Source organism: Diadema antillarum, unplaced genomic scaffold (assembly GCF_040938485.1).
Source record: "Diadema antillarum isolate AM-2024a unplaced genomic scaffold, OU_Dant_1.0 scf00000134, whole genome shotgun sequence".
NCBI lineage: Eukaryota > Metazoa > Echinodermata > Echinoidea > Diadematoida > Diadematidae > Diadema > Diadema antillarum.
In genome coordinates, this window is record NW_027271023.1 from 1281690 (window position 1) to 1299566 (window position 17877).

Genomic DNA, 17877 nt, shown 5'->3' on the forward strand with positions numbered 1-17877 from the left:
TGTGTTTCTTTGCATGTCTTCGATAGAGTATGAGGCAGCTTTAGCTTTCTTCAACTTGCACTGTAACTGCACTGCATGTATCTCTTAAAAATATATGGCTGTAGAAGTCATGATTATCATGAGGAAGACTAATGTAGAAGACACTCAAACCTTGAGATCTTCTATCAGAGATCAGAGACAACCTACAAAGAATATTCAGGAAGCAACAAGTCAAAAACAGTAAGTATGGGAATAAAAAAGACCAGTAAGATGAGCAAAAGCTGAAACATTGACAACTCTATGCTTGCAAACATTTTCTGAAGAAACGCTAAATATCTATGTCACAGTACCTGATCACAAATCTATCTCTGGAGTTTCTCTCGAAGATGGGCCTGTCATCGCACGTGAGTTCCTTCGTCTCGGAGTGTCCCTCGTCGCCATGGAGAACGATGCTGATGCGGGCTGTGGTGCCCGCCCCAGTCCTGAATCCTGTCTCCACGGTTACATCATAGCTGTTTGCAAATGAAGGTTTTCAAGAGAAGTGGGACAGCATTTTAATACTAAAACGCATTTGTGTCATGACCTGCATGAAATGACAGTTATATGACAGTACAATTGTACTTACTATAACGAGTAGCAGTCAGTTTAACCCTTTAAATCTCATCCTGTTGAATCCTGCTCCAGAAAAATCAGTAAATGCTATTGCTATGAAGCCTTTAAATACAGAACATATGGTGGTCATTCCAGGCAAAACCACACATTTATCTTTTGGGAGCTGGTTCAAATGTTCTCTCAATGTCAGAGGAAATTGAACTTTTGTGACATTCTTTTTATTTTCTTAGTATCATCTACCATTGTGACATCACACATTTTTTTTTTCTATGATTCCTGCCCTGAGAGTACAGCACATGGAACTAAATAAAATCTAAAATATTCATAACTTTTTAAACTGATTGTCTAATTGTTCTCACACAGTCAGTGACTCTATCATTTATCTTTTTACATTCACTGAATCCACACATCTACTCAAGTGGAAATGGGGGGGGGGGGGGAGGGGGTGGTTGGGAGAAGAGGAAACTTTCCACTTCCCTCACACATGGCATATTAAAGTTATCTATCTAAATACTTGATCCAGTATATGTGCAATCCCGCCTCATCTGAGATGGCTTCCAAGCTGTGAAAAAGATGAAACAAAACCAAATGGAGGGGTCACTCACTACTGTTGGTCTCCTGGCTGGTTGTCTTTCAGGAAGATGAGTCCCTTCTTCTTCTCGTCGTGGCAGTCGGCATAGTAACAGTAGACGAAGAGGAGGGCGTAGGCACCCAGGAGGACAGCCACAAACATATAGGGCACTGGATTCTCGTTTGAGCTGTGCAGATAACAAGGGAAAAAATTCATGACCTGTTTATACATTGTATTCCCACAGCAATGCTCTCAGCTGTTTAATTATTGTTACTGCTGAAGCATCCTTTTTAACACTGTATGCTAGTCAAATCGGCATTGAGTCATACAATGTATATGCACAAGTTTGTCACATATCCACTAATGCGTATGATGCTGGATTCTTGTTTGAGCTGTGGGTATCACAGATGTGCTGAATTCTTACATGATGTTTTATATACCGATGCCAATGCTCTTAGCTTTCTTATAATTGTTATAACAGAAGCATCATTTTCGCCATGCTGGTCAAATCAGCATTATGTCACATATCCACAAACATGCAGGTCACTGGATTCTTGTTTGAGTGGTGCGGATATCAAGAAGTGGGACAAATTCTTACATGAAATTCTATGCACCCATAGCAATGCTTTTAGCTGTTTTATTATTGTTTTTCACTGAATCATCATTTTTGCTATGATGGTCAAATCAGTATTTTGTCACATATGTACAATTGAATGTTCATGTTATGTTTTGAAGTTTCTCACAGTAAAATAATTTCTGCAGGGTCATACTTAAGCTTCAGAGAAATTAAAAAAGTAAAGAGGAAATAACAGGAAAAATGAAGAGGTATAGGACATGTCACGTCAGGAGCAAATGGGATAGAAAAGCTGTGAAACTATGTGGAAAGAGGAGGATAAACAAGTGGGGAAGACAATTTGAGAAAATGTAACAAGACAAACAGTCTGTGGGTGGAAAAATAAAGGCTTGAAAGGAATTGTCGGACCACGTCCCATCTTACTCGACAAATAGCTGCATGTCGATGAAACCAAGGGTGCTGAAGATGGGGAGGAAGCTGACGCCGAAGGAGCTGAGGTGGTTGCAGCGGCACTGCGTCGTCGAGAAGGTGGACGACGACGAAGTGGAGCAGCCTTCTGGAGACCACATGACTGAAAATCAGGGCAAACACAGTTGGACAAAATAAAATGTTTGCATCACAAGTGGAAGTTACACTGGCTGAATTTTAGGTACCCGGTAGGCTTTTAAAAATGTGTTTTTGGGGTTCAGCATGGTCTGTTTTCAGTTTTTGGGTATAAACAATCAGGACATTTTTCATTTTCATACATCTGAAATTTGGAATGATACATGTAGAATAAAGTAAAAGAAGCATATTTTCTTTCTGCTCTTTTGTGAAACCAAATTTTGAAAATGGCTATTTTTTGGTAGCCTGATCCAGCAACTAAGATTTAAAGTGTAATGTTACATTTGTTTTTATCTTGGGCAACTTCACTTTTTTCTTTTCGGGGCTACAAAAATTTGAAAATTCAAGATTTTAATGGCCCTAACAGGTTGAAGGAGGAAAAAGCTTGTGTCAAGCCCTGTTTTAGGTGTCTACATAAATACAGTTTTGATCAGTAATATACCATTTTAAAGCCAAGAATATGGCCAAACCAAGCTCAAAGTACTTATTCAGCAACTTCTTGTTGGTTTCATGATATAAGTTTTAACATAAAAGAATCTGAATGCATATGAGCTCACCATTTTCCACGTTCCAATAGAGGCACTCGCCCCACCACATCTTCAGCATATACTGCCTGGAGAGGTCCCCATTCTGCCGGTACACCATCTGACCAAACTCGCCGTCCATCAAGGCCAGGTAGTAGCGGCCGGAGTCTGAGAAAAAGAGGAGAGCAGCGAACAAAATTAGCATCATTCATCGTAGATAACAAGAATGGTTTTGCTGCTGTACAAAGTCCATGGACCTACAAGGTGTACAGGGAAATTTCATTCCAATATTACATTGCTTTGTACAAAAACAGAAAAATCAGGATTAAACCAGTGAAAATCTGGGGCAAAAATCAGACACATAAAACAAGTTATGAATTGACAAATTTTTAGAGAAAAAGACAAATTAGCAACTCTGAGTAATTTATGAGCTGAGCAGCTCTCCATTTATTTTGGAAACAAAATGTCAAACATTTTCAATTTTCTCACAATATCTGGGCACAGACAGAACTTATATTAAGAGGAGGACGTGCAAAAAACGCATTACTCTTATCATGCTTATCATTTCTCGAGAATAGGTTTGACGAAACTGTCCGTTTGTCTGAGACTTACTGTTGAAGGTATCTGGGACGAGGAAGATGTGGATGTTGTTGACATTTTCATCATGATCCCAGCGCATATCGTACTGAGTGGGCGTTGGCTCCCTGTCATATCTACAGGCATGGTAATTGAGACAAGGAAGACAAGAGCGGAAGACAGAATAATACAAACATGTTTATGTCAAATAGAACCCACCTGCCGTACACGACCACTGAAAAATCCCCCTAGGAGAAAAGCCATGTTAAAGGGAGTGTATGGTACTGGTTGAGGTGAGGATTCAGTTTGCAACGTTTTGCGAGATATTTAGAAACCACTCTATGAAAGAGCATACAATTCTAAGGGGAATCAAAAGTTTATTTGATGAAAATCAATTTTGAAATGACTGAGATATCTAAAAACAAGGTAAAACAAAGAGATCCTAATAAAATTTGTGGCCTGTCAATTTTATTAGTATCGCTTTTTTGGATATCTCAGCCATCTCAGGACCAATTTTCATCAAATATTGTTGAATCCTTCTTGAAATTACATGCTCTTTTATATATCTTAAGAGATTTCTCATTATCTCACCAAAAAATGTTATAAAACTGAATCCTCACCTCAACAAGTACTGTACAGTCCTTTTAGAGACCATGTGTACAGTGACCACCTGCCTATTTAACACAGCCAGCTGCCACCAATTTTGCATACCTCGGTAGATTTCTTACTGTACACGTATATTCAACTGCACCAACAGCCAAGAGGAAAGCTTTATTCATAGACATGACCAACCCAGTCTCACCTGAGCAGGACGGATACGGGGACTGGATGATCGATGGGGGTCAACTCGATGGCAAGGTGCAAACTCTGCTGGATGTTGGCTGTAGTTACGTTGAACTCGTGCACGCTCATGTAAGCGGGGTCAAAGGTGAAGTTGAACGCCGATGGAAACTGGGAAATAGGATTTCACACGTGTGAGGAGAGACAGAGAATATGAACGTACACTGTACATGTAATGTAACTAAATATGCCCGAATGTTTCATCAAAACAATACAGAGAATTAACAAACGTAATCCGTCACTGATATGTACATCAAGCACGACATTATACAAAATTAACCCAAAATCAAAAGCACTGTCTGACACTTCTACAACAACTTGTTATTGCCAATTATCACCTTTGCACATATTTGAAATCATTAAATACTTGGGAAAAAATTAAACTATTTTATAATCAGCAACAAGGAAACTAGTACATTTGTCAGTAAATGGATACGGTAAAACCAGAAATGTTCACATTGATCCATTCTAATTTCGCAAATTTTGTGAGAGCCAAGATTTGCAAAATGACTGTAAAATGCACGCAAAAGTTCTTCTCCACACTACATGCATTGAATGCCAGTGGCAACTGGCAAAAATTTCATGCAGCAAAAAAGGCCGTTGGCTCAAATTCGCCAAAAATTTCTCGCTTTACAGTAGTTCAAATCTCCAAAACATCGAAACATACATCATCATGCGTGTAATCTACACACATTTTCCTCATTCAATGTCAGTTCACTCATATGGAGATGCAATGTGATGAAAATTTGCAATGACAGGAAAGAATTTCATTTGAAATGTGCAAGCAATACCCCATTGAGGACGGGCTGATTTTGCTATAACATGTACTTCCCACAGACACCTGCCTGAGTATACTCGGGACTAGTCTTCAACGGGTTGAAAGCTAGCAGGCTCACCTCTTCAACCATGTTATCGATGTCAATGACAACCTCTTGCCCAGACGGCAGGTTGCCGACGACGATGGGGCTCACCGTCTCATCATGGCAGGTATACAGCTCCAGAGAAGTGACTGGGGTCGTGACCTGGAAGTACAAACACATGGACAATGGTACATGTTACTATGTCAACTCATTAAGTCATGACAGGGTTGCTGACTTTTTAACCCAATGGAGCCTGTAGTACTCATTTGTGTGGAAAAGGGTTGTAAATGCATGGTTAGTTCATGACATGGTCGACAATATTCATGTACCGACAGAAGAATACATGAAATACTGTCACATGGAAATTGGAAATTTGGAAATTACAGGATATTGTTTGACCCCATTGAAATGCACATACACCGTACAATGTAAAACATGAGTATCTTTCTGACTGCTCTGGAGAACATGCTACTACTACACATATATCTGAAAACAGGAAACAAACAAACAAACAGACAAACAAACAAACAAATAAACAAACATAACAACTAGGTGGCAACTGTGAGGTTGAATAAACATAATATGACTGCATGTCATCTGCAGGTTGACATACAAGTGTACATGTAATTGTATCTAAAGACAAATTATATGAAATAAACATTAGGACAAGAATTCAATAAATGTGTACACTTGGTTGCATGGCCCCTACAGGTTTCTTGATGTATTCCATCACAGCACATACCCTCTGGAAGCCATTCCCCCAGACGTAGGGGTTGTCAGCGTAGGTAGCCATGTGGGCGCTGTAGCAAGGGTAGTTCCACTGGTAGCCGGAGGAGGACCCCTGGGCTTGGGCGTGGCCCAGGAGCCCATCCAGGTCCTCGGGGAGGGTGAAGGAGGCCCCGCCCGCCACCAGCCTAGCCCCGCCCAGGGCGTCGACCCTTGACCCCTGGAGTGTCAGCAGAGGGCTGTCCAGGGTCACTGGGGCACTCTGGGTGGTCATGTGACCCAGATACACCTGCAGAGTGGTCAACAGATAAAGAGAAGAAGAAGAAGAAGATATGTCATCAATCTATTATGGTACCAGATGATAGTGTCATCAGGCTCTTCATTTATTTCTGTTTCTTTCTGTTGTAGAATATCAATAAGTCTCCTAATGCTTAATTCAAAACTTTATCTTACACTGACAACAAATTCTATAAGACTAAAATGCCTGTTTCTCTCTCTTTTAATTGGAAGATATTTGTAGATTTCTTTCTGATTTTATCCAGATTTGATAAATTTAACACATTTCTCTCACTCTATGCAGTGAAAACTAGATTATGATTACAAGGCAATTTCTGTAGCAAACTTGCCCCATAACTTCATGGATTAAAACGTCCTCCATATGGAAATGTCAAGTACACATTTGTGACCCTGCACCTCAAAACAAACAAAAAGTTGCCAGACATGAATTTTTAGCTAAGACCATATTCTGAAAGAGCAGACTTTAAGCTTTAAAATGATGTATAACTCAAATCAAATGGACTCTCCTAACATATCTAAATATTGGAAAGAAAGCATAAACTCAGGAAAAGTGTGAACTGAGAAAAGAGGCTCTGAAGTACAGTGTCTATTCAAGCGCTTAATCTTTACCAAACCGTGCTGGCTGTGTGATGAATGGGACAAAAAACAGGAAGTAAACCACCAGAGTAACAACAATGAAGGGATTATGAGATTAAACTGAAATTAAGCATGCCTCATTAACACATTCTGTCCATAATTAATGCCAACTTTCAAAGCAGTAGCACTATCCTTTTAAAAGTTATTAGAGTTGAAAGTGAAGAGTGTGGAGAAGGTTTTTCAGAAATGAAAAAGGGATTCAAAAGACACACCTAATTACACTATTCTACCAAAAATGTTCGAGATAAACTGCTAAAAAAACACACTTTCCTGCCCGTTTTATGATCCCAAATTTTAGCATAATGTAAAAGAAGACCCGCTCTTTCAGAAAATATGAAAAATTCAAATTCGGCTAGGTTGACCCATTTCACTTATTTTCAATCCTCACGCAAAATCAGTGTGTGCGACTTTATGTTCGTTTTGAGGTGCACGGTCACATTTAGAGTCTTTGTCACATCTATGCTACATGTACACGTGTATCACCATGATTTGATGGTTAGTATTCAACTATGTGCCAGTTTTACGGCTCAGAAATGTTTTCCGAAAGAGCCCAAAAGTTGCATGGGCAGGATCAAATTTCCAAGGTGCCTGCAACAGGAGCTACAGAATCTTCCCAAATCTGACCGAGGATCCTTGGGAAACTTAAATATCTCTTCAAATGTTGAAGAGAGAATATTATAAAGGCCTGTCCGTCCCTGCTTTGGGAATGACATATCCCTTTATATTCCACATACTAAGAATCTTGCTATACGATTGGTCAAGAGCTAATCACGTGATTAAGTGTACAGTAGTTTTGCCCATCACATCACCTGAGAAGAAAAGTTTGTTACACTCTATTTTGATAGTCCCTTTTGTTTTGCTGATCTCTTCAGTCCATACATGTACAGTCCTAACGCAAGATGAGTACGTGCGAAATAAAAGTGCGTTGCACTGTGGACTATCACTTAACTAGGTCAAGTAATGATAGTCCACAGTGCAACACACTTTTATTTCGGTGTTGCGGTGCGCAGATCAAATTCGTTATTTTGTCATCTACGCGCATACGTCTAAAGTAAACTACGTAACCTACACCCTAAGGATACCCAAAGACAGCTCAAACAGTTTCAGATGTGGAATAAAATGGGAATATCTAGGACCCTAGATGTGGAATATAAAGCAAATAATCAACTTTTAGTTTCAGGCCATGAGACAAACTATCACTTCCTCAGCGATCTGAATACGTACACAATCTTTCCTTAGCTGCGCTTCGGAATGATAGCTATATCTAGGTCGCCTCGGAAGTGATGGTTTGTCCCATCACCTTCACCAACGTTGATTATTTGCTTACTATTAAAGATGTATGTAACATACACAATTATATCTCTTAGTGATCATGAACTCTGTAATCTCATTAGTCAATAATCCACTGAATATTTCCCTTACTTCATTATTTCTTATTGCATTATTTCATGAATGAGGCCAATGTCTTGTTGAATTTCATGCTTTGCATTCTTGTTGATATTTGTGCGTATGCGCTGATCGATCTTGTGCAGACAGCAAACATGGCTCACAGCAGGGCATTTCAACATACATGTAGGCCATACTCGTGGAAAGAAATTAGTAAGAAGAATTCATGATAACTATTTAAAGAGATAATATTGTTACCTTATTGTTACCTTATTGGTACCTAGCAATGCTTGGGTATTAATTGATAATGGCAGAGCCTTCTGAGTGAGGAAAATATCTTGGCCAAGGATGAAAATACCAGGCAGGATTTGAACCCAAACCTTGCGAACACGCTGTTATTTTCGTGAGGGTTTAATTTTTGCGAATTCCATGAATCACTGTTGGGCCGCGAATTTTATAAATACGGGAAAATAACGCTAACGGACAAGCATCAGTGCACTTACAATAGCCTCGGTGACAAATTGCAAAAACAGCATTTCAATGAAAATGTCTGTGACCTCCTAATTCAGGAAAATATATGTACATGAAAATAAAGCTTTTACAGTAAATAGGGTATGCCACGGTGCTCTTGTGCTAATGTTGGCAGCCCTGTACCAATCCATGATAGAGTGTTCTTGAACTCTTTACCTGAAGCATGTCGGAGAGCGACGCGATCATCCTCTCTGTGATGGCCCTCTTAACGTTCAGGTCCAAGGGCTCCCCCGTGTGGTTGTGGTGGTACGACTCAAACATATTGGAGACGACGGTCAGCATTTCCGCGAGGGCGTCCCGCGCTGAGCTGGGCTCCGCCCACCGGTAGGCAGCGCTGGAGGCAGCAAGGGCCACAAGAAGATTTGATGTCTTTTTCTGACACTCTGTGCTCATCTGGTGGTTGGAGATGGATACAAATCATTCACGTAATTCATGGCAAAGTCAAGTATTTTTTAATCATCATTTTTTTTTTATACCTAATTTACTGTTCAAAGCACAACATGATACCTACACAGAGTAGAGAAACGGTCAACGTTAGCCCCCCCCCCCGCACAAAAGGAAACCAGAGCACTTGGCCGGGGTACCGGTTCGAGCACATGTATCCCTCAACCCGTCCCCCCATACCCTACAGTATTTGGATGACTTTTAGGCCAAAATGTTGTATAATATGGCAACTGATGTGAGATACAATGAAATCCGACAGGGCAATGAGGCTGCCATGGTCATGTAGCATATACAAGACAATATGACTTGGCCTCCTATGAAAGTTGGAATATGGGCACTGTCAATTAAATCTTTAGTTTCCTAGAATAGCCTCCCCTAAGCCTTCATAGCAAGTTTGAATTAAATCTGACAAGAAATGTGGCTGATAGAGAACATCGTACACTGTACACGAAATGTGACATGGCATCCAAGTCGAAGCACTGAGGGTGCCATCACCACACCACAAATAACGATTAAAAAAAGGAGGTTAAACTCTCGCTGAAACCACTTGAAGCACATATTTTATGGCAGGAAATAAGCTATTCTATCCACAACACTTCCAGATTTTCTGCACAGCAAATACAATTACAAAGGCATCACATTCATATGCAACACTGATAGCAATCAGACGGGGATATTGTTGGGTTGGGCAGATTACGCCAATACAACATTTTGTTTGTTTTTTGTTTTTTTTTTTTGGGGGGGGGGAAACATGCTGCTTCACATACATTAAATTCCTTACTTCAAATGCTAGAGACAAATTAGTATTTAAAACAAGTCTTTTATGAGCTTATACTTTTCACCACATTGCCTGACAGAGTTCATCCCAGTATAAGATTGTTTAGAAAATCACCAACATTTCAGACATGGACCCCACACTATCCCAATTTTTCATCTGTAGTGGAATGCTTTACTCTATACATAATCCACCGCATGCTTTCTTTTGCAACACACAGGAGAAAACACTCAGGAAAAAACACTCAAGTTCATCTGTTGCTTTTTTGTTTGTGGCTTGTTTGGCCCTACATATCCAGAACCAGCTAAACAGCTTTATGAGTGAACATTTTTTTTCCCCTTAATGGAGGGGGGGGGGGGGGGGTTAAGTGTAGCCTGCAAGTTAATTTCCTTGGCGAAGAACTTTGGTGCCTTATGTTTGGATTTGGATTTGCACCACTCCCACTTCAAACCTCCTTTCCAAAATCAAGGAAACTCGCACACAAACCTCTTCTGGTACTGCAGTGGCCTCCACTGTGGCGCCAACTGCCTGCAGGATCTCGTACTCATTGCGAATGGAGAGGGCCTGTATCCCGTCTAAGAGGGCACTGCGAATGTCACACCGCTCGGCAATGTTCTAGGCAGAGAAAACAACAGTGACGATGTGATGTTCAGAGTACACTAGTTGTTTAGAAGGCCATGCATTTAACATACAGTCCACCCACATTTCTTTTTCAAATGACTCTTGGAATCAGGTTTGTATGACATTTTTTCAAAAAATTCTTCTGAGATCTAGCACTAAAAAATCAGATATTTCTCACATTCTTTTTTTCTTATCTTTTTGCCCAAAGCATCTTCTAGTTTCCTATAAGGATGTACAGGTTATCATATATTTCATAAGGTATTATCTTATGATAGTAAATGGACTGATTTGGAATATCAAACAGAGTTCAAATTGTTGCCTATGTCTATCTACAAAAAGTTCAAGTGCTTATAAAGTCTCATTACATAATGAGGCATACAATTCCAAGACTTAGAGAATGACACAAATTTCCCCTTGTTTTTCTAGGAAACTGGTATTCCAAAACATTTTTCCTCTCCTTGGCTCACATGCATTTCCCATTTAATCATCTATGAATGTAATCAATTTGATTTGATTTGCCATATCACTTTATCTCTTCTCAGGTTCTTCAAAAAATAATAATCAAACTTCTTTTGACCCACTGTGTGTAAACAGTATAAACCACACATTGACTAGTATGCAATTAAAAAAGGAATTGATTATAAAAATAGACTTAAAAGTGCAAAAAAAAAAGAACTACAGTAACCCGATGAGGACAAACTGATTTTGTGATAATACACATTTCATACAAACACCTGAGTTTACTCACGACTAGCCTTCAACAGATTCAAGAGGAAGGGAATAATGAAAGAGGCACAATGAACTGCATTGACTTAAATTGAAATGATGTGAGATAAGATAAAACAAAATGAAATAACATGAATGATCTGAAATAAAATGAAACAAAATGAAATAAATTGATCTACTCACATGGCAATGCTCCATATCTTCGTCCTCTTCGTCGTGGTGCGAGAGGTTGTTGAGGAGGTGTGCCACGAGTCGCACATGAGAATGGATGTTGAGCTGGTCGCCGCGGGCAACGTAGGTACCCAGATCACTGCTGCTGCCGAGTGTGACCTCACTCCTATATTGTGTTTTATTCATTCATTTGGCAACATTAGATACAAAACATTTTGACATGGGTGAAATTATACATAGGTGAATATGAAATGATACAGAAGAAGACAAAGGAAATAAATATGAGCATAAAATGATAGAATATTTCGGCAGCTTTGAAGATAATCCTTGCAGTTCATTCCTACACATAATATCTTAATACATCAAATCACTCATCTGTCTAAAATTCTCATAACACAGTATCCACAATGAAAATTAAGCTGCTAGGGTCTATTTATTGTAAATGTGTATACCTTCAACATTTACACATTGCATTTTCACATTCTTATGGCTATTTTTTTGAGGGGGGGGGTGGGGTGGGTGAGAGGATGAAAAAGGTGTTACGTATTTCTTTGATTTAATAGCAATGGCTGAAGTGTATGCAGCAGAACAAAGCATTCTTCTGACCCTAAATATTCTTGTTTTTAAACCAAATCATGACTATGTTTCTTAACCTAATGAGAATGTTTAATGCTTAAAAAATAGTTCAAAATGTACTTCCATGTGAGAATTGTCTCCAAATGAAGATGTGAAAAAAAAATTCAGATGATAGTTCATCTCTTTTTTCTATTCTTTATCAATGGATTTAATACATGAACACATTCATGCTTATGATCTCTAATATTATGTATAATGCACACAAGACTAACTCTATATTATATCTGACACCCTTGGGATTGTTACCTGTGCTTTCTACCCTAAAGTGCAGCTGAAATCATAAAATAAATAACACACAAATACTTTCACATACATGCATTCGTATAAAGCAGTAGAAGACATCAGCAACCTGTACAAAATGAACATACATCCCAATGCACAATTTGCCCTTTAAGGACAGATCAGATATAAAAACAAGACATAGGTATTAAACACAGACATACACATAACTGAAACAACACACCTACAAATATATATGATATCACAAACTTAAAATACATAGCAAACCGAGCTTGACTCTATTTTGTACATGTACATACACAGGTAAAGACTTCCCATCAAACTTTACTTGAAAACTTTCAAATGATAAAACTTTAGTTCATTGGACCATTTGCTGGGAACTTTGTTCACTCATAATTTTGACAATAAGAGCAGTTTTCCTTAAATCTTTGGTCAGTTGCAAAGAGTGTTTTAGTATGAGATCTGATACATCATTGCTCATTTTGTTACGTGCAAAATTAGCAAAATACTTTGACAGTGCATGAAATTTCATACTTTCATACATTTTTCTCAACTAAAACATAACCTTGTATTTTTTGCAAGTATGCATGCATATATAACTTTATTTGTACCATTTGATATCCTTTGCAAAGTTGAATGTATACATTTGTGATATAATTCCTGATTTATTCTGTGTTGTATTCTGTTGGAAAAGAGAGAAGAATGAAAATAAATGAATTGGATTGAATACTATTATCTTACAGTAGATCAGAATTGTAAATAACTGATACGAGATCAAACAAAACAGAAATCACTGTATCTGAGGGTGACATTTTGATGTTTTGTGCCAATACAAGCAACCAACTGTGTCCAGCAAATTGAATCCAGCTGCTATCATCCTGAGAGAATTGGTATCAAATTCATTCACAGAATATGTTTTATGTTGTGCAAACTGTTTTTGCTGTAATAGCGCTTTTGTCAGTGCATCCACTCTTATACCCTGAAACGTTGATCTGCTTGCTCCACTGAGTATTTCCTGATTCAAACAGTAGCTGCACTATTTCATAAACATGGATATTATGCCGAGTCAAAATTCCCTGAAGTGCACTGGCATTCCTGAATGTATATATATATCTTTAAAAAAATATCTATGGAAATGGCATTTGTTTTGTACAAAGAGCATGCAAAACAAAATACCCTGAAATTTGCTATACTTCAACTTCAATTTTGTTTTGTGCTTTGCAACTATTAAAATGACAATGAGTTCAAATCCTGATGTTTTGACAGTGACCCTATTGTGGATTCCTGAATGACTTGAGATGTGATAGATATCTGTGTTTGTATTGGGCATACAATTTGTATGCAAGTTATCCCATATCGTGCATACCCGTTTCGGTACTGTATATTCCAGTATACTTTTCATGATTTTTATTTTTGCATATACTTTTTTAGTCTGGTGCTATTTGCGAATTTAACAACACATGAAGCAATTTACTCTGATCCTGAAATGTGTAATACATTGCAGTAAAGGTACAACATATGCATAATACGCAAACATTGTTTTCCATGCAGGATTGCAAATTTTGCTTCCTGAAAGTGAGTGAATGACACCAATCATAAATTTAACCATTTGCCAAAAAAAATATTATTTTACTTGGAGTTTTCTCCCCCTTTTTTTGCATCAAATCTGAGAATCCTGAAAAGAAGGATACAGCAAGAAAAAAAAGGTTGTCTTTGAACATAAAAGCTTCTCTCAAATGTCGCTCTCTTTCTGTTTCTTTCTCTGATAAATGTCTAAATTATGGCCACGGAATATCAAACATGAAATCAGTAAATGTGAAAAGTATGAATGGTGCATGTGCTGGGTATCAAAGGGAAGGTCTAGTTTTGGTTGAGATATTAAAGGTTTCAGGTTTCCATCTTTTTGTGTGTGTGAGATAATGAGAGACCTCTCATGAAATATTAAAGAGCATGAATAAAGAGGAATGCAAACTTACTTTGATGAAAATTGATTCTAAATGGGCAAAGATATAAAAAAAAACAAAGTGGTCCTAATTAAAGATGGGACCCACCTTTGATAAGAACCACTTTGTTTTACTTCGTATTTGGATATCTCAGCCATTCCGTACCGATTTTCATCAAACTAATTTTGAATTCCTCCTAGGATTGTATGCTCTTTCACATTTCATAAATGGTTTCTCATTATCTTGTGAAAAGTTAAAATCTGAATCTCTCATCACAACCAAAGCTATACCATCCCTTTAATGTGGAGCATCAAGGCTATCAATATTTCAATTTTTTTGTGTTTCTGTGGTGTTTTCTGGAAGAGATGGTAAATTTGCCGAGGCACGATGAAAAGAAGTCATCAAAATCGTTATCTTGCATCCTTCGCCAATTTGACACAGTTTCACAAAATATGCTGAGTTAAAGATTCAGGGAATGATAAACTGGCTAATGAATGAATTGTTACTTTGTATCAACTTTATCTGCCTTGACACTTTCACCGATTTTGTTTGTTTGTTTTTGTTTGTTTGTTGTTGTTGTTTTTTTTGGGGGGGGGGTTTAAGGGGGCTTAGATTCAACACATTTTATTGCAAAAGAAAATTAGCCTTTTTTGATTACTTTCTCTCTGTTACCAAGAGATCAATCATTTCAATGTCGACTCAAACTCCAAACGGCTCGAAAATGATATGAAATGGCAATGATACTGTGCACAGAAATGGATGATATGCATATTAGTTGCCTTCACAATAAAATGTTCATCATCATTATAACAGGTTAGCCATCATGACAGCATCACGTGATGAACGTCCAATATTTCGGCGGCACGACAAGGTTGCGCCGCAGTATCGTCCTTCTCAGTGTCGCACTGATCGGTAGACGCCACGACGAGATTGGGTGAAGGAAATAGAATTTCACAACAATTTCAATCGCGTTTACCCGGCAAAATATGCAGCGATTGCTTGGATTCTCTACAACCACACTTACCGAATCAATGAAGGGATGAAAATGACATTACAACTCACACACACACACAAAACATATGTATACCTAAAACCAGGCATCCAATGGTAGTGATCGAGTTGAATCTTATTCCTATCAGTACGGGCAAGAAACAATCATATTGACTCAAGAAATAAAGAAGATGATAAAATGAGTACACAAAGGATAAGTACTGGAAGGGGAGTGTGCACAACACATGCAATAGCACCTTTTGCTTCTTTCTTTTTTCTTTAAAATTAATCAACATTTCTTGACATTAATGCAGGCTGATCTTACACTTTTTTTTTGGGGGGGGGGGGTTAAGGGACTTTGGTGTAATATGGAATAGCAGGTACAGAGCATGGATATTTACAACGCTAACTTCACAGCACAGGATGCACAGGCAAATGCACATTGAGCAAGCAACTTTTGTCAACTTTTGTCATTTCATGTGGTATGTGGTTGTAAATAGTTGTAGCAGTAAATTGTATGATTTTAAATGGTTTCTGCCTCCCATAACAAGGTGTTTATATCTGTTGTGGTCACAATCACAACGACAATGACAGTATCACATGACTTTGTATCATATGTTTTTGGTTGTTGTTTTTTTTTTGACATTTAGATATTGATGGCACTGAGTAGGGTTAGAGTCCAACATGAAATTTTCCCCCTTAAAAATGAGCAATCCGTTGTATAATTCTGTTGTCTGTATGCACACATTGTGTCTCATTCCCTCTCACACTACAAAGAAAGTCACTTCTTTTTCTCTGCACACATTCGCACAATGCACCGGCAGACACTGCGAGAACAAAGGAATCTCGACTGCGCGAAAATGCACAAAATCCATAAAATAGACTGAAACACTCTTCAACCTAGTTGGACTGCCGGTGTCACGGCAACATGAAGATCGTTGACTCAGCAAAATGGGACGTAATCTCTGAAATCGATTGAACAGCTTGAACCCCAAATTGGCAATGCCACGCCGTCAGCTCACCAAGGCAATGCAACAAATGAGACGCCATATTCCTCACATTTGACATAACTTCAGTACACAAACACAGAGGCTAGCACAAAGCGCAAATACACAAGCACACTTCTCTTCTCTTGTTCATTCTTTTTAACTTTTTTTTTTCTCTCTCTCTCTTTGTGATGTCAAATCAGTTGAGACAACAACTGACTGCAATTACTAATATGTTTGACACTCATTCTTCAGTAGAAATATGTAGCTGTGCAAATTACCATTAAATCTTTATTCTGCATTAGCATGGAGATAGAATATGTCATATCAAGTGAAGGTTTTTGTAAATCTATTGATGTTTTGAAGACAGAAAAATGTGACACCGTTGAAAGATTTTCTTGTCTGTGCTATTCACATTTTCTTTGTAACTTTCAGCAGGTAGACAGGAAAAGGCTTGAGATGGCTTTATTGCAAGGGAGATTACAGGTTACAATTTAGGCATAAAATTGTGGATGAATCGTTGTATGTACACATAAGCATTCAGTGATTAAACAAGACACTCATAACACATTAGGACAAAATGTACATGAAGGGCCCTTCATACAAGGAACAAAACAAAACAAAAATATAATAAAGATGTATAACCACAGCATTTCCATCATGCATGACGAAGGGTGAAAACAGAAGGAGCAAGTGAGAACAAAACAAAACAAATGTCATTACATTTCCCATATTTTGGGATACATATAAACAAGGAGGTTATCCATACCACCATCAGGACGGGGGAGGGATGGAGCATGCATTCACAATGAACAGGGTAGGGCAGGTACATCATAAATTTGCTTGTGCAAAAACAACACCGTCAACTAACACTGTGCAGCGTAACTCTGCACAGTAACCACGTCCCTAGTAGGTAAGGCCGAAAGGGTGCAATCTCCCTTAGCCTAGATGTTACAGAGAGTATTGCACCCTTCCCATTCTCATGGAAATGACGCAGATTTCAACACTTGGGACTACGAACGAGACAGAACGTACTCAGCATGTGGCCACCTAAACAATCCGAGAGACATTTCTTATCTCTGCATGCACAAATTTGGTGTCTCAATGGTGCACAAGTTTTTTGTCTAATGGTTATGAAACATCAGACTGACTCGTGGTACTGCATCCTGTGTGATTGGCTACATAGCCTTCAGTCAACCTTGCACAAGTCATCCTATTGCGTAGGTCGAAATTTACATAATCAAAGGATATTCTCCCATACCTTTGGGGATTTGACTTGGGCGAGGTTGACTGAATATCCTAATTCAGATTTTGTTATGCATACTTTCCTTATCAAATCACACTAGAAAGGATCACCAATCTCCTGGATTGCACAGGGTGGCCACACTACTGCAGTGATTAAGAAGTGTAAAGTGTATTCATTTCAATAGCAAACACTGTACAAGGCCTGGGTGGTACTCACAGATAATTCAGTTTTTCTTCCAAGCTGCCAAACTCTTTTGGGGTTACCGGTATCGCTATGTCGCAGACTGATGTCTTAGCTCCCTGGCTGTCTACAATAGCAAGCTTCAGGTACACTGTAGAAATAAAAAAATGAAAATAAAGAATAAAAGAATAAAGGTCTTGTTTA

The 17877-nt window shown here is 38.5% G+C and overlaps 1 protein-coding gene across 1 annotated transcript in view; it reads right to left on the bottom strand.

The window, feature by feature from the left end:
* LOC139720827 (polycystin-1-like protein 1) overlaps positions 1 to 17877 on the bottom strand; it is a 101413-nt gene that overhangs the window by 23087 nt on the left and 60449 nt on the right. The window contains exons 25-36 of the mRNA XM_071632164.1: positions 17710 to 17824; positions 11465 to 11618; positions 10421 to 10549; positions 8872 to 9108; positions 5882 to 6154; positions 5176 to 5301; positions 4242 to 4390; positions 3476 to 3576; positions 2897 to 3031; positions 2160 to 2307; positions 1197 to 1349; positions 330 to 491 (exon numbers count right to left, since the gene is read on the bottom strand). Of these exons, the coding sequence (XP_071488265.1) occupies positions 330 to 491; positions 1197 to 1349; positions 2160 to 2307; positions 2897 to 3031; positions 3476 to 3576; positions 4242 to 4390; positions 5176 to 5301; positions 5882 to 6154; positions 8872 to 9108; positions 10421 to 10549; positions 11465 to 11618; positions 17710 to 17824 (1882 nt within the window). The remainder of the gene's footprint in view (positions 1 to 329; positions 492 to 1196; positions 1350 to 2159; positions 2308 to 2896; positions 3032 to 3475; positions 3577 to 4241; positions 4391 to 5175; positions 5302 to 5881; positions 6155 to 8871; positions 9109 to 10420; positions 10550 to 11464; positions 11619 to 17709; positions 17825 to 17877) is intronic.